We start from the raw sequence: 17,927 nt of genomic DNA, 5'->3' as shown, positions 1-17,927 counted from the left end.
AGTTCTTCTGTTTTTGTTTGTCTGTTTTGGAATATAGTTCCTTTTCCACCTCTGCATTTGAGAAACCATTATTTAATATCATGTTTTGTATGGCAGTGTTGATAAGCTATTGTAAATTATATTAAAGTCCATACAGAACCAATATTACCTTATAGCAGCATGCTTACTTGCAAAGTTACAAATTAACCAAACATTTTTCAGTTTTGTAAAATGATTCTTTGTATATTGGCATTGGAGCCAAAGGGCAACACAAAAACATGTAGGACAAAAAATGTTTAAATATGCTGGAAGTTGTGTAAAAACTGACCGTCAAGTCCAGTTTGTCAAATTTGTGCAATGTGAACAACATGTTGTTCTGCATTTAGAGATAAAATGAAAGTATTTGACCCGGAACTGGTCAGTGTTTTAATCCCAGTCTTTCTTTGACAGACGAACCGTTTTGAAAAGGCAGTGTACTACCTTGATGCTGTGGTCTCATTCATTGAATGTGGTAATGCTCTGGAGAAGAGCGCCCAGGAAGCCAAGTCACCCTTCCCGATGTACGCTGAAACAGTGGAGCTTATCAGGTTAGCAAAAACACAAGCACAAAAAGTTTAAAGGGTATTGTATTATTATTTTTTTATTGACAAAGCTGTATGAAACGTTTAGTGGCTCCAAAATTGAATGAAGAATGTTTTCTGGTTCTGCTGCTGCAAAGTTGACAATGATACAAGAGTAAAATGTAAAATCATTGCAATCCTTTTTACAGAAATGTATGTATTAACCTATAAAGGTCTTACAACTTTATCCTGCCTGTGCACCCAGATACACTATGAAGTTAAAAAGCTACATGGCCCCAGATGCTACTTCAGCAGACAAGAGGCTAGCTGTGCTTTGGTAAGTTCATTTATTGACTCCATTATTATGATGCTTCACTTCACATGGTAGAAGTGTCCCTAACGGCCCAAAGTACTTAATCGTGGCTGTAGTTTATGAAAATGTGTGCAAATGGGCTCCTTCCAAATAACAGTTCAGTCAATTTTTTTTTTTAGTTTTAAAAGTAGATATCCACATTTTTCTCTCCAGTCTTAAATGCCAGTCCCTTCTCCATCTGCGGTTGTTCAAGCTGAGGAAAGACAGTGCTCTAAAATACTCCAAAACACTCACAGAACATTTGAAGGTACTCTCATCTTTTCTACAAGCTTAAATCCAGTTTTCTTTGTAAAAAAAAAAAAACTCAGTAAGATTCCTTGCATGATGTTTTCATCTGTAAACATGCATTTTTCTATGTACATAATGTTCTTCCTCTTGTTTCTTTTGACAGAATTCTCTGAGTAACACCCAGGCTCCCTCTCCTGGAATGGGAAAGTAAGTCGTCGGCTTCTGTGCTGTTTAGAGATTTGACCTTATTCTAGGAGACATGTTTCCTGCTGATGTTAGTACAAATGTGGCTGATGGATTTTCCAGGTTCCATGTTCAGAAGATTCCTAAATAATTTTTTTAAATTTATTTTTCACATCTTGTCATATCTTACAGAGAGTACATTGATATTACTGTCAAAGATAATTTCCCCATTCTGCTAAATTTATTGATATACAATGTCTCGCCAAAGTATTCACACCCCTTAAACTTTTTCGGTCAACTTTGTCACTCACGCCACAACTTTCCAGTCTTAATTTATGAGAATTTTGAAAAACCATGAATACTTTACCAATTTACAAATATACACAACTTTGTGATGGTTTGTCACAAAAATGTGAATAGACTGTATGTATAAAAAATGTAAAAAATGACAATTAATTTCATCATTTCTTTTTTCTGTTTCTATATGCAGTAAGGCGGCAGGTATGCCCTCTCCAGTTTCGCCAAAACTCTCACCAGGCACAGCAAGTAGCTACTCGTCAGTCAGCAGCAACAGCAGTGGCAGCTCGTCTGTGACCATACCTCAGCGTATCCACCAGATGGCTGCCAGCTACGTCCAGGTCACCTCCAACTTCCTCTACGCCACAGAGATCTGGGACCAGGCTGAGCAAGTTGCCAAGGAGCAGAAGGGTAAAAGGGCATTTTCTAATCAGCAGTTTGATAGTCAGCCTTTTGTTAGAGACTTGCCTAATGTAAGATGTGCTTTAGTAGTGGTTTCTTTCTTCTATTGGAGCTGTGATTCTTAGTGGATGTAGTGGACCCAGTGTTAAAATGTCAAATTAATGGATGGATAAGCTGGAATCATAAAACTTCAAATAACTTAATTTCTGGTGCCTTGAAATAGTATTCATACCCCTTTGATGTTTTCATATTTTGCCAACAACCAATGAAAATATATGATATGCCAACATAAAGGAGAACACAATTGTAAAGTGGAAAGAAAAGGATACTTGGTTTTCAAATGTTAAAAAAAAATCTGAAAAGTCTGATGTGTACATTTATTCAGTTTGAGTTTCTCTAAAACACCTAAATAAAATCCAGTGTAACCAGTTGCCTTCAGTAGTTGCCTAAGTAGTAAATAGTCCACCTGTGTCTGGTTTAATCCCAGTATAGATACAGCTGTTCTGTGAATGTTTGTTAGAGAACACCCCCAGTATGACACATGGTGGTGCCGGCATCAATGCTGTGGGGATTCTTTTCTTCAGCAGGGGACGGGGAAGCAGGTCAGACTTGATAGGATGATAAATAGATCGAAACACTGGTAAATTAACCTGTTAGAGGCTAGAAAAGAGTGACGCAGAGGTTCCCTTCCAGCAGGACAATGAATCTAAATTTACAGCGGGAGATGCACAGGAATATTTACGTTTTAGAATGACCCAATTAAAGTCTAGACCTAAATCAAACTGAGAATCTGCGGCAATACTCGACAGCTATTGTTCTCCCCATTCAATCTGATTGAGCAAGAAATATAAGTACTTCTGAAAGGCGATATGTTATGATTGAAGCGTGGCACGCTTTTACCCCGTGTAAATTAAACAGCGTATGGATATTGAGTTGTTGTGTAAAAACAGGACTTTAATGTCATGATCTGTTTTAAACTGTTGCTTAGCTTTTGTTTGTCATATCTTTCTTCCCCAGACTTCTTCTTGGAGTTGGACAAAGTGATGGGTCCTCTGATCTTCAACACCAGCAGCATGACAGAACTGGTGCGTTACACTCGGCAGGGTCTCCACTGGCTGCGACTGGACGCTAATCTTAGCCACTAGCGAGGACTTGTTCGCTGCAAGCTGCTTCCTCAAACTCACCTCAGCCTTTCATGCTTTGCAGCCTGTGCTCAAAGACACAACAAACATGCACACAAATATATGTACTGTATACAAACACACACCAACACAGCCCACCTCTGGTCCTCCATGTATTCTTACACATGGTTAACCTCTGAGACATATCTCCAACACTGTGTCCATTTTTATGCACCAGCTTGCCAAAAAGAAAAAAACTGAGCAATTTAGGACATCTCACACCTTCAGCGGCAACGCGTCAAAACTCAAGAGCTGATCGCCACGCTTCACATTTCAGCGACCCTATGAAAATCTTCAAGGCCCTGTTTTTATCTGTTCTGTATAAAAGTGATTGTTTCTTATAAGTACACTAAACCTGGGATTTTTGTTTCTTTTTAGGCTACTTTGGCTTTTAACTTCTTTTTTTTTCAACTTTATTTCACCAAAGTACCTCCCAGAAACACCAAAGGTGCTTTAAAATGAAGGTTTCTCTTTATCATTTTTGTGCCTTGTAAATGAGCTACAGGAAAACAGTCACCAATAAGATTTGATTTCTTTTTATATGTGTTTCTTCACTTGCTGGTATTTAAGTCATCAATTAGTAGTTAATTGAAGCTGGCAATTATACTTTTTAACAGTTATGCATATTTTTAAAGTGATTGTAAAATGTCTTGGAAGGATTCTGACAAAAATATTAAGAATACTAGATGGGTCTTCATGTCAAACTTTAATCAGAGGCTGTTTTTAGAATCAGGAACTTCTCAAAATGTAGATTGTTGTTTTCAAAATGCATAAGATAGCAAATTTAAACTTATTGTATCAACTGGAAGATTTTTACCTTTTTGAAGATTAAAATTTCTGCTCCTGAGAGACACTTTTATTGCTATATTGTTTAGACATTTTCTCAAGCAAGGGTCACTCCCACATAGTGTTATTCCCATTTTTTTGAAATCCTTTTAACAGTGTATTTTTCTAAGGAACAGCAGGGATTGTCATAAGTATTGCAGATTGTGTCCACACATACAATGCAAATGCAGTTATTTATTTTGAATTTTTTAAAACAAACCAAGGTTTTTTTGAATCGTCAAGACTAAAACAAATTAAGTAAAAAGTAGAGGTTTTCTTTCTTATAAGGGGAAAATCTAATCATTGACAGAGATTAGCAGTGTTGTATTTATGTGATAAAGATTTTGTATATCTCAGATAAGAAATATAATGACCACTATAGATTCTATTTATATGCCAAGCAGATCATTTTTCTTCTAGCTAGTGCAAAATGAAAGATTTAGTTGGCGTTTAGTATATGAACAAGTCTTTGTACTGGTATTGTTTCTAAACGATGACATTTTTAAAACAAATCATACTTGTCTTACAAAAAAATAGCTGGTACAGCAGGCAAAGAGATGCATTGAGTAAATATAAATGTTTGCTTTCCATTTGCAATCATTGATGCTTATAATGGTTATAATTGGAGATGCACCAATCAGGCCGATATCAGTTTCCTTTCCTCCAGATTCCAATTTTGACCAAATTTGATATTTTGTTTCCCTTTTAAGTCCATAAAATGCGAAACAGGAAAACGTGTGTTGTTGCAGGTTCTTTGACATAGATTGTAGTTATCAACTCATGCATCAAACCAAATGTCTCTAACTTTTATCTGTTTATTATTAAATTCACAAAGTGCATAAAAGTGCAAAATGCTATTGGTTTATACTGAAAATAATGGGCATTTTTCGATTGGAGGCATTCAGTTAACCTGGGAAAAATCAGCTTTTTCTCAATTTCACCTCCAGAGTGAGTGAAAATTAGCCGAACCTGATCTCTTACCGACTGATTGGTGCATCTGTAGTTATAACTATCCTGGGTGATTAGATGACATTGTCACTACTTAGAGGAATTAAAATGTTTTGTTCCTGAGAAACCATGCTGGAAATCCCAAGCTTGGGCCAAATAGTACTTGTGCTAAAATCATAAGTTGATTTTTGCTACAAGGTAAGAAAGTGCCACAAAGTTTTGGAGATTTATTGAACCTTTTTTTTTATTCTTGTTTCTGCATTAAAACCTAAATACTGTTTACTGTTTGGCCCAGCTTTTTCTTGTTGCTTATATATTTTCCTTTTTTCACTGGCTCCCTGGACTTTTATTGCTGGAGGGAATACTGTTATTTTCTCTTCCACTTAAAGAGGAGAAAGTCAGGAGAGGTATTATTTTTTGATCTATGCAGGATTTCTACAAAAACAAACAAAAAAATGTTTTCAGGAGTAAAGATCATTTTTAAGCTTAGGGGTTTTCTTCCTTTTTTCCACATCAGTGACAAACCTGTTCAGCTCAAGCGGCCATTGCCTTTAGCTTTTGCAATTTTCTGTAGTGGTGTATTATACCTGTGTATATAATTTTTTTTTTTTTTTTATAACCAAACACAAAAGCTGGAGAGTCGTCTTTTCCTCAGTGGGTTTTGCCGACCCGATCACTGTCTTCATACACTGGTACACTTTGTAAGTTAAGATGTGCGCCTTGTGCTTCCTACACTATCTCGTAGTGAAATGTAAGAAAATAGCATTAGAACGGTCTTTAACAGTTGCTACTCACGCTTATTTATTTTTCTGCCCATTTGTTTTTCCCTGTTTCGCCTTTTTAATGATTATGATTTTATGAAAGACGAAGATGTAAATGTATTTGAGCTGTTTATGATGAGATTTCATTGTAAGTAGTAATTAATCTAACTTGAACGAATCCATGGTAAGATGAAGTTGTTGCTTTTTTTTTTTTTTTTTTTTTTATCCCCTTTTTTGGACGTTCAGTAGGAAGATGTTAACACTTGCATGTTTCTATTTAAATACAATTGTACAAATTGTAAATATAACATTTCTTTCAGGGTGAATTTCTACTACAGGTTGGCATTTTTTACTAAATTTAAAGAAAAAAAATGCTGTAAATATATTGTGAGAGACTTTATGCACATATTTTTTTCTCCTCTTTCTCCCCTTGTTACAGAGGCAATCCCAGTGTGTTAACACCATAAATCAAATTGATTTCGCCATCTTTTTTCCAACGTGCTTGTATACTTTGTCTCATCAGATCACCATCGCCACATCATCGGTAGTCTCTCAAGTCCAAACGCAGACATTTTTTTGTCCCCTCTGTATTTGATATGGAGCCGTGTATTTCATTACGTGTATATCGTTGAGCTCACGTGTTGGATGGATAACATGTACAGTCTGTCGTCTGCTTCCTCGTGAGAGAGAGAGAGAGGCGTGTATTTACTGTGTCCAACATGTCTTTTGAAACCGAGGTATTTCGACCCACCTCAGAGCAGTTGTAGCAGTTTCTACAGTATGTTGTATAACCTTTCTAAGAGCAAAAGCCGTCTCCGTAGTGAGACCAGCAGCATACATGATGTACAATAATCTGAATTTGGCTACTTTTAAGATGAACTGATGATAGAGATACTATATATGATGGATGCAATATGTTTTAAAGGTACCTGTTGAGTTTGATCTTCAAACTCGGGTAATGTAATTTAAAAGCATTCTTGTGAAGTGAGTATTAATTGTGACTAATGAGAGTCTGTCCTAAATATTCTTTGTATTTTGCCGTATTGAGAATAAAATATATATGGATATGTTTAAGCGAGTGTTGATTGATTTATGTGCAAATTATTTAAAAGAAATAAAATCCTCCATCCCATTTAGCTCCCTTTTATGGATTTGATTTGTATGGCTATAATTTATTAGAATTTCTAAAATGGCGGGTTTCCAAATGCAAGGTTACAAATCAAGTGTGAAGTTTTGAAGATTTAAACAAAAAAGGAGGTAGAATTTAAGTTTTAAAGTCATTGTTTCATTTTAATGACATATTTTGTCTGGTTCTGTTACATGAATGTTTTTGAAGTGGCCTAGCCTGATTCCCAACTTGAATCTGATAGAGAATATTTAGAGGGAGCTAAAGATTAAGGTGATGGCAAGGATGCCTTCCAGCCTCATAGACCTCATCACCAAAGATTGTCAAAATACCAATTTATCATGGAACAATTTCGTCATCAAATAAGTAGACTTTGATTTCTATAATGCCAATAAAGACACTCCCCACTGAATAAGAATGGTCTATAAATAATTTTCAACATGGTGTTTGATGGTACAATGTATGTTAAAACAATTTTTTAAAGCTGATTATTTTCTCAGACATTTTTTGCCTTATTTCCTAACAGAAACATCTTGGTTGAATAAAAATAATTTAAATCAAAATCTGCCAGGGATATGAATAATTTTGATCTTAGCTGTAAGTGAATTTAATACTTGGTCAAGGCACTTTTTTTTCATGAATGACTGCATCAGTGCGTGTGGCACAGAGGCAAACGGAGGTGATCAGCCTGTGTCTCTGCTGAGCTGTTAAGGAAGTCCCTGTTTCATTAGCTGCCTTCAGCTCATCTGCATTGTTAGGAATGGTATCATCTGCTTGACAATAACGTACAGATTCTTTATGGGGTTTAGGTCAGGCCAGTCGAGCACAGTCATAATGCGGTCTTCAAACCAGGTACTGGTTCTTTTGAACGGCGTGTGCAGATGCCAAGTCCTGTTAGAAAACATAATTAGCATAGCAGAGGCAAGCAGGAGGTGCTCTAACATTTCCAAGTAGACACTTGTGCTGACTTTAAACTTGGAAAAAAGATTGTGGACCAACATCAGCAGGTGAAATTGGCTGGCAAAATCAGTACTGTTTGTGAAAACCTCATACTGGATCTCAACAGCTTGGTTTCTATGCCTCCACTATTCCAGACTGATTTAAAAATTAAATGCAACATTTACCTTAATTTGAGAAGAAGACCTTGGACCACAAAGCACCGGTCAAGGCTTTTTTTTCACCTCAGGCCAGGTGAGACACTTGACAACTCTTGTTCAGGAGCGGCTTAACACAATAAATGAGACAATTGTAGACCGTGTCCTGAACATGTCTGTGTTTGGTGGATCTCGAAGTACTTGCTCAAACGACAAAGATACTTGAATTGACTTTGCTTCGCAATCCTCTCAAGACTCCGAATGACCCTGTAGCCTGTGCAATTTTTTTAACACACTTTTTCCTTCCACGCAATTTGCCATTAATATGACTACAAAAAGAACTATTTGAACAGCCATCTACCTAAGGAATTACATTTTGTGACTTACCCTGCTTGTGGGGGTGAAATGTACAGAAATATATTCTCGGGTCAGAAGCTGAAAGTTTGGGAAGCTGCGGGTCTTAACTGTTATAATCAACAAAAAGGGCTGAGGGCAAACATTCATTGTCTACGTAGGTCATAACTTTACACTCAAATCAGTGACTCTTTATAACTTGTTTCAGAAATGTATGAGTTATGTTTTTAAAATTAAAATCTAATAAATATTAAAGATGGATTTAAAAAAAAAAGGTTTTAGATGTGTTTATGGATGATCGTGCTATATCTATAAAGATTTCCCCAACAGAATGGCATAATGGAACAAGGAATCCTTTTTCTTTTTTGATTTGTGTCTTTTAATTTTCATAATTGGGCTACAAACTGCTTACTTTAAAAAAAAACTTTATTCAAGAAAATGTTTCAATTCTCTTGTAAAAGGTCTGCCTTTTTCTTTAATAAATGTAAGCATAAAACATCAAAAAGCACAGTGAGAATTCACAAAACTTCATAAGCTGTCTTTTTTCTCAGGGTTAAGTAGGTTTTGCTGCTTTCAGCAAACTTTATTTACTAGGAGCATTAGCAAAAAGTTTATTGTTTTTTTAAATAAAACAGGTGCTGACCCCTGGCATGGGAAATGACCTGCAAAAGTTTTAAATATAGTGTTTAAAGTTTTGCTGTTAATCCTGTTCTGTTGTCCCATCTAAAATAAAATTATAATGTCACTCTGGGTTTTTGAAAACTGAAAATGACAGAATAACTCCACAAGTTATAGTGACCTTGCGCAATAAATGTAATTCAAACACACAATGGCCCAAACAGACATACCTGGTTAAAGTTGTGAATAAAACCATGTCAAAATATCCCATTTAACACTCTTGAGTGTTTGGAGGTAAATATATAGTGTTTTTTTAATAAAATGAGTATCTATATATATTGAGAACAATTGTGCATATTGCTGTGAGCTGAATGTAGGCACCATTTAATGGTCTCTACCTTTTTTTTCAGATTGTTCTCAATAAATTTTGTGAATGTCTGATGTTCACTGCTTGGACTGCTGCTGATGAAAGACAGATTTCAGCAGGAAAATTAATACCATGTTTTCATACGCTGCTATTTTCATTCCATTCATTCCTGCTTTGTTTTTACTGCATTCTTGCTTTTATTACTGGGATTATTATTAGAAAGAGGGGAGCCATACAGCAATGTGATCGTTGCAATAATCACAGCTTGCCCAAGGCACAAGCGAACTAAGTGGTTGCTTAGGTCCACCACACTAGCAGGGGTCCCCCAAAGGTCACCAGAACTGTCACAGAAGTCAGGTTGACGAATCTTCACAAAAGGAGTATTCTGTTTGACTTTAAACTGACTTTTACCTTCTGCTTCGCCAGTATTACCTTTTCTGCTCTACAAGTCCCATCAATAATTTCTCTCAACAAAAAAACATTTGACATTTTTTTGGCAGGCACTAGTGGCCTTTATTTTCTTTCAAAGTACACATGAAATGTTGTGGAGAGCATAGATCTTGAACCCGTGATGGTTGCGTTGAGCACTGAGGTCTCATCCAATTATACAGTCAATCCCTACGCCTAATTGTTTGCTAACTTTCTTTCTGTCCAGTTGTAAACTATAAAATTCCTGATCTGAGATTAATAACGCTCCAACATTCAAACATAGACATGATAGAGATATTGGTTGAGCTGTTGTAAGCAATGGGAGTTTGAAATTGCCCAAATCAAATTCTGTTTCTGGCTCTGGCTTTGAACGTAACGGGTGTCAGTCATTCAATGAAAACAGAGTAAAAGCTTGTCAGGTTTAAGTAGGTTTTAAGCTTGAATTTGAGTGCTTATTATTCTAAAGTATGTTGTTTTATTGTGAAGAGTCACATTTTATGTATGTGGCTTGAAGGCCCATTTTAAATCTGACTGTTCTGTTACAAACAAAAAGCATTATTTAGTTGTAAACTATCTAAATATTTCATCCTCACTTGTTTAGTCTATTTCCAAAGGAAAATATGTGCTCAGCTAAGCTTCCTGTGCATGTAACCACAAAACAATTTAAAGTAGTTTATATAGCTTTGCATTGCAGAGCTTCTTATGAATGATTAGCTGCTCTCAGTTCACAATGTGCTGCCCTCAAAACTTTAACTCTTCTATGGACTCTAATCTTTTATAACTTTTTCTCAGTTTTGTTTTTCCTGTTTGGATTTTACTTTATTTACAATTATTTTTGAAAAGTTCACGGTTTCTTTTCAAAATCTTGGACAGTTTTTTCACATTATTGTACTGCCATCACATACTGATCTCACGTTGCTCCACAGGGTAACTAGCACTCTTTTATGGACCATTTTTACTGATATGTTTTTTAGCACTTTTCATTGCATAGGTGCTATAAAAAGATGTCAGTTTTTTTATTGTTAAAAATTCTGTCATTTTTCTTTGTTTATAATTTGCAGTTTTTACTTGATGCCACATTTATATTACTTAAAATGTATTATTTAGTATTTATAGAAAATATATTACTTTTAGTTTCTCATATTTGGTTATCCTTAACAACTATCAATTCCAGGGGTGTTGTTGTGGTCCTTTTTCTTTTTCCTCATCCTCTTCCACTTATCATTGTCTTTCAAGCTGAGATCACTAAGTATCAGAATTGGTATTTAGAATATTTGATTAATTGCAAATATGACTTTTTTTTGCACATTATTATCATTTAAAATTTGCTCTACAAATTTGGGTCGTGTATAAGATAATACTTTTTTATTGCTCTAAAGTATTTTCCTTATCTTTCTAGTTGTTGTTTAAGTAGACATCCAAGCCATTCTTTAAATATTCAAGAATAAAGACTCACTTTACTGTAATTTTTCTCAGGTAATTAATAGAAAAAGAAACTAAAGGCTGTTTCTAACCAACTGCATGCAGTGTAATATATACCAAATTAAATAAATCTACTGGATAAAAGCAATATAATTGATGTATGTGTACCTCTTCAAAGATAGTTTGATGTTTTTGTTGTCATTCTACACTTCTACCATTTGTCGTAATGTGAAACTCCTTCAGTGTATGTATTGTATATTTCCCCTATATGTTTGTCTTTAGTTTGACTCGATAACGAGAACCTAGCAGCTTACCATTTAATAATAAAGGGAAAGCAATTTATTTTTTTCCCTCTTGATCATCAAAACAGGACAGGATACTTTTTTCCACTGCTCCTTCATGAATTACTAACTGACCAATGCCGTTTCCCGTATTCCCAGCGTCCCCGCCCATCGCGGCACCTGATTGGTCTAATCGCTCCTCCGTTACCTTTCATCCTCTTCACTCCTCAGGGAATGAAGTAAGCTAACTCCCGAGTAGGGGAAAAGGAAAGCTCATTACCAGCCACACCATTCTTGGCGCAGTGAAAGGACATGTCCCTTTGAGGTTATGCGGTTTTATTTTCGCTGTTTCTGCCTGTAGGAGAGGAAGCCCAGTCGAGGAAAAAGAGAAAAGACAAATTAAAACAGCTCAAAGTGAGCGGGAATGTTGTCAGGTAAGTGGATTGACTCGGCAACGGCAGGTGCATTCGGTATCGCCCTGACCTCTCAGTTTCGGTTGTCAACGGTTGGCTTTTTGTTTAATAATTCACTTCCAAGCAGAGGCAGGGAACCTCTATATAAATAAATATGATGTTATTTACTTTGAACATCTTTCTGTAGTTGTAGTTTTTAAAGTTGTACTTAGCGTCCGTTGGAAAATCGAGTGTCATTGAAGTGGAATAATCTACAATTGCTCTTAGTTATTTTTCTAATAGGGATAACAAATTAATATCCGTATATATATATATATAAAAAAAACCAACATAATTTTGGTCTTGCGTTTAGGTTAAGCTTTTTCCCTCATAACTATCTCTGATTATTAGTCGGTTTGTGTTTAATAAGATTAGAAAACAGATAAGAGGCAGGCAAAAACATCTCCACCTTTCATGATTCACTGTTTCCAAAACTTTGAATATACACCAGACTGATGCAATGGGCAGCGTAATACACCAGAGACTGCTCTAAATACTGTTATTAACACATCTAATAGTCGTACATTCTGTGTTGCAGAGCATGATATTTTACCAGAAGAAAACGCAAAACTTCAAATTGAATTGATACCTGAAGTTTTGAATTATGCACAGGGGGGGCCCTTTTTACCAAATGAGCGGGCTATGTTTTATTTAAAGTGGGAACAAAGGGTAGCAGTTCTGTGGCCAGGGTTGCTGAGGGGAAACCAGACACTGATGTTTTGTGCAGAGGCAGAAATTGATGCACCCCTTGCCGTGCGTTGGTCAGATGCTGGGTGCAGGAGGAGCACACTGAGCTCACTATGCTACTGCTTGGATGTGATGCCCACACTGCTGGCTGTGCACCCACATGCTGTTACTCCTGGCTTGCAGAGACCATTTTTACTGTATCATAGATGGAAAATGGTCAATGGTTATTCGGCTGCACCTGTATAGCACTTTATCAAGTCCTCAGCGACCCCTTAAGCGCCTTACAGTACAATCAGTCATCCACCCATTCATACACACAAGACACTTCGCCCACCTTGCCTGCTGATGGTGGTCAGAGGGCCCGGTGGCGCCGATTGTATGGCAACCTTGTTTCTGTCGGTCTGCCCCGGGGCAGCTGTGCCCACAATGCTAGTTTACCACTGTCAGTGTGTGAAAAATGCATGTTCAATGTCTGGCAAAAGTAGACATACCCTTGGAACTTTTTCACATTTTGTCAAGATAGATATGCAGATTTCTCTGTAATTTATTTGGATTTGGATGAGATAGACCAATACAATGCAGTGCATTATTAAGAAGTGGAAGGGAAATTATAAAATCTAAAAAGTGTGCAATGCATTTGCATTTAGCCCCCTTGTGCCGAAGGTAGAACCACCATTTGCCACAATTAAATCTGAAGGTCTTTCCAGAGTTGTCCCTACCCTGGATCTTCTTTTCAAAATAACCCAAGCTCAGTTGGACTTGATTAAGAATTTTCAAGTCTTGCAACAGATTCTGAATTGGAACCGTTTTTACAGGGACGGTGCATTTAGGTGCGACATGCTGTGTTCTTTTTGCCACACAGAGCTTTTTGCATGCAGATCAAAAGGTTTTAATATAACCAGATCCTATACATATTTGCTGTGTCCCCTACACGACCTTTGGCCAACTGCAAACAGGCCTTCTTTTGGCATCCATTCAACAATGACTTTTCTTGGTAGTCTTACAACAAGACATTTCGTGAGTACACAACCAATCTTCTGTCAAAAGATTTTCCCACCTGAGCCATAGATCTTGATTTTCACGATGTTGTCTCCTCACTAATGTTCTCTAGCAAACCTTTATGGCCTCCACAGAACCGCTGCTTTTATTCTGCGGTTTAAATTACACAGGTATTGACTTTGATTGCTAATAAAATTACTTCTGAAGACAGTGTGCTGCACTGGATCCACGATTTTCTGTTTTTGTCAGGAGTTATTTTTTTTTTAAAAGACATTGTATATTCAACGGGATAAGAGAACTGCTAACGGTGGCCACAGAAGCACCTGTTGATCCAAGTCCAATTTCAGAGTCCAATTGCTCAATGATACAAATCGAATACGTGGAAGCGTATACTCATGTTTTGTAATGTACTATAGTTGGCGGAGGTGTTCGATCCAAGCTAAACTTGGTGGTTTTTTTTTTGTGTTTACTAGAAGATTAATGAAGAAAGAGAGAGAAACAAACGGGGGAAGTAAATAGAAAGTAATGGCTATAATGAAATAACAGAAGTCTTGTAAATGTAGCCAGGGTGTTGTAACCCGATCTCTTTCATCAGCCTTGTTTTTACCATGTCTTTATCTAAAGGGAAGAAAAAGACAGAAAAAAAGAGAAGCATTTGCACCATGTAGCCATAGTACTAGCTTTAGGCTTAGAGGAAGGGGGACTGTGTGCTGTGTTTTTCAAGCAGTGTAAAATTACTATTTATACGTTTGAGTATGTGGTCCAGTCACGGATGTTTACATTCTTTATGTGACCTTTCACTCAGCCCACCTCTGCAAGGACGACCCGGTCTGGTAATAAGGGATCAGTGGAGGTATGCTAAAATGTTCCCTGATATTTGTTGTGAAGGAGCTTGGTAAAAGAATCGAAACGTTAAACGAATGTTGTTGTATCGCAAATCACCCCAATGATAGCTGTTTCCATTGCTTTATATAGGATGTATCGGAAAGGTGTTGTAGCTTTAAATCAGTTAGCAGCACGTTACTTCTTTTGTTATCCCAACCCTTATATTGTTCACACCTTCCTGTAAAGTGATTCTCCTGTTTTGTACCTGCATGAAGTTTTCAGGAAATAAACACGTTTTCCAAGTTGCTAAGGAAGGAGCAGAAGCAGTGCATGACCCAAACTGTCTTTAATCCCTCAAAATAAATAAATAAATAAATAAATAATCACACTCAAGTGGAAACCACTTGGGTGTGTTTAAATTCTGCTGCTGTTATTGTTGGAACATAGAAACAGGATACGTTGAATTGATAAAATAACATTTAGTCAGTGCTTGTTTGATTAAGTTAAAAGTAAAGATCTATTTGCTGATCAAAGTCCTCCAGACACATTATCAACTGCGTGAAATATAAGGAAAGCCTTCCTTATTCAGTCTGGGAGATTATGTCATGCAGCAGTTACTCATTTAGAGATTTGTGACACCATGGCGTTACTGTTACCTAACAATTAAACTGAAGAGAGCACAGAGGTTAGTCATTTGATAGCTATTCAGCAGGTGATCGTTTCTGAAGATGACGGCCTTGGAAAAGGAGGATCATTAGATTGGTGCATGTTGTGGAAGTTAATGAAGGCATACGTGCAGATTGTTATATACGCTGAAAAGTGTAGTAACTGCAACAAAGGTCACGTCAAACACTGACACAGAAATCAGCAGCTTATTTGATTCTGTTAAGTGAGGTCAGAGATGATTGTAGGCTGGTGTATTCAAAGTGCGATATCTCTGCTGGACGAATAAATGATTGAAATACCACTGAAAAGGGGCTGCACGGTGGCGCAGTTGGTAGCACTGTTGCCTTGCAGCAAGAAGGTCCTGGGGTTGACTCCTGGCCGGGTGTCTTTCTCCATGAAGTTTGTATGTTCTCCCTGTGCATGAGTGGGTTCTCACCGGGTACTCCGGCTTCCTCCCACAGTCCAAAGACATGCCTGTTAGGTTAATTGGTTACTCTAAATTCTCCTTAGGTGTATGAATGAGTGTGTGCATGGTTGTTTGTGTGTTGCCCTGCGATCGACTGGCGACCTGTCCAGGGTGTACCCCGCCTCTCGCCCATAGACTGCTGGAGATAGGCACCAACTCTCCTGCGACCCACTATGGAATAAGCGGTAGAAAATGACTGACTGACTGACTGACCACTGAAAAGGTTAATCATCTGGGAGGGAAGAAAACTGCCGTCTTTTTAATTTTTAGGGGTTTTATTGGTGTGCACTTTGCCCACCTCCTGTTCTGGACCGGTTTAAGTCTTCCTCTTACTTCCTTCTCCTCATATGGCTAACACTCCTTATATTGTAGCACTGCTCTGTTGGCTAGTTTTTGACATAGCCTCAAAATCCTCCCATTCACCTCACTAAAGAATGAGCTGTCTCTTCTTTACTTTCCATTTTTGTCTTGTTTCCTGTCTACATGTCAGGGGTCCTGAAACCTGCGCTTGTCCACCCACTTGTCTGTAATTGTGATCCATTATGAGACCCTCCCTCTTTTGTCAAACAGGTCGAAATGCCTCTTGAATCCGTATATAACAAAAGAATAAGAAAAAGAAAAATAGCTGGATGACACAAGAGTCCCTCAGGATATTGAGTTTGGTTATGAGTCAATACCCACCATGGTTTCTTGACCAGCCCCTCCTATTCTGTTGTATGGCTGTCACAATGCGGGTAACAATGTTAACCCGCATGCCGGATTGTATGACACACATAAAGAGTTTAAAAAAAAAAACGTTTATGCTAAGTTCACTTACTTTTATAAATTAAATTTTTTATCTAACAATTTTAACAAGTTTTACATTGATTTGTATCAGAAATATTTACATTATTTTTCATGATTTAATTTAATGCCTCTCGCCCATAGACTGCTGGAGATAGGCACCAGCTCCCCCGCGACCCACTATGGAATAAGCGGTAGAAAATGACTGACTGACTGACTAATTATTTAAAGTAACTCCATTTCTACAATGGACAATTTCTACTTTAAATTTTCTAACGCGAACAATTTGGACAATACAACTGCTTTCATTTAGTTGTTTAGTTAGTCATGCTATCTGCTCAGGTAGCCAGCCTGTGGTCGGCTGTCTATCAACCATGTGGCTTGGAGCATGCGTGTAACTTTAAAACAGTGCTACCCTAACAAGAGTGATGGGAGGTGCTCCTTTATTTCACACCATGACTATCTATCATTATACCATTCTTACTTTAAACTGTAGGAAATGTATGATCTAAAAACGTTAGCGGTTTTGAAACCGTGATGGTTTTCTATCTTTGATGTAACGGGAAAAGGCTCTTATACATGATGTATATGAATAATATGTTTTTTTTAATCATGTAATTACTCCAAAGAAATGATGGATTTATTTACTTGATCAGAGTTAATTGCATTAAACTAAATAATAAAAGAATCGTTTTCTCCTTCACTGTTTATGAGTCGAATGTTGTCATGTTCCCAGGAAAAGTTGCAGCTGTTTATATAAAAACAATCAAAAGTCTAGCAAATGCTATGAAGCTGTGATGGCTTTCAGAATAGATTTTTGATCAGCATTTGCACTTTGAAGATTAATTTATTGTTTGCTTCATATTTTTTTAAATACCTTTGTCTGATATGGAAAAAGACGAGCCGTGTAAGGGGTTCACGTTTGTTTTCACACTGATACATCATGCCAGGACGGTCTGTTAGAGGATCCTCTCAGGTTTCACAGGCCCGATGAAAAGGTGCATGGGAGGAGCTGTCACTGAGACTTGAGCCAGCAGCAGACTCATTAATATGGTTGTGATGTGGAGGTAATAAAAAAAAAAAAGGCTTTTACAGCTGTCTGTCATCGCTGAAGGTAAAGGGTACATGTCAGAATGAGCAGGTCTGAGCTGTAGAAGCTGGGCTGGGAGTCAGTTGTTAGAACAACAGTAGAATTAAAGCTTTAAGTATTAATTGCTTATTTTGATATGTTGTAATATATCACCATTTTAAAATATAGTAAACAATTTTATTGTTTTTCAACTAGAAATAATGTAAAAGTTTTGGCTCCAGCCCTTTAAAATTCAGATATTTGTTATTTTGTTGGTTTTCTGTAATCATAAAGCGCTTTTCTGTTTTTTATGTTATTAGCTAATGCAATTGAAGACACATTTGCTTCAGAGGTTTGTTTCAGACACATAAGGCAAGACTACAGAATAAAATCCAAAGCCAGAAGTCAGACACACCAGGGTTTATATACCTGAGACCAACACTCTTGTTTTTCTCTCCCAGGTTGCAAAGTCCAGGTTGCATTTCGCTGTTTTCTAGTGAGGTTTCATCTTTTGATTATTCGTTTTACTATCTTAAGCCCCTCTCTTTACCA

At 37.0% G+C, this 17,927-nt stretch overlaps 2 protein-coding genes across 9 annotated transcripts in view; both read left to right on the top strand.

Moving 5' to 3' along the window:
- The window catches only part of aff4 (AF4/FMR2 family, member 4), a 35,094-nt gene extending 28,283 nt beyond the window's left edge, over positions 1-6,811 (top strand). For all 4 annotated transcript variants that reach the window (XM_047379044.1, XM_047379043.1, XM_047379042.1 and 1 more), the window contains exons 16-21: positions 430-566; positions 805-876; positions 1,066-1,159; positions 1,304-1,347; positions 1,814-2,031; positions 3,040-6,811. In XM_047379044.1, coding sequence (XP_047235000.1) covers positions 430-566; positions 805-876; positions 1,066-1,159; positions 1,304-1,347; positions 1,814-2,031; positions 3,040-3,167 — 693 coding nt within the window. In that variant the 3' untranslated portion in view covers positions 3,168-6,811. The remainder of the gene's footprint in view (positions 1-429; positions 567-804; positions 877-1,065; positions 1,160-1,303; positions 1,348-1,813; positions 2,032-3,039) is intronic.
- Positions 6,812-11,666: 4,855 nt separating this feature from the next.
- shroom1 (shroom family member 1) overlaps positions 11,667-17,927 on the top strand; it is a 42,612-nt gene continuing 36,351 nt past the window's right edge. For all 5 annotated transcript variants that reach the window (XM_047379098.1, XM_047379100.1, XM_047379101.1 and 2 more), the window contains exon 1: positions 11,667-11,862. The gene's annotated coding sequence lies outside the window, so the exon portion shown is untranslated. The remainder of the gene's footprint in view (positions 11,863-17,927) is intronic.

Source organism: Girardinichthys multiradiatus, chromosome 11 (assembly GCF_021462225.1).
Source record: "Girardinichthys multiradiatus isolate DD_20200921_A chromosome 11, DD_fGirMul_XY1, whole genome shotgun sequence".
NCBI lineage: Eukaryota > Metazoa > Chordata > Actinopteri > Cyprinodontiformes > Goodeidae > Girardinichthys > Girardinichthys multiradiatus.
This window is presented reverse-complemented; position numbering and strand designations above follow the sequence as displayed.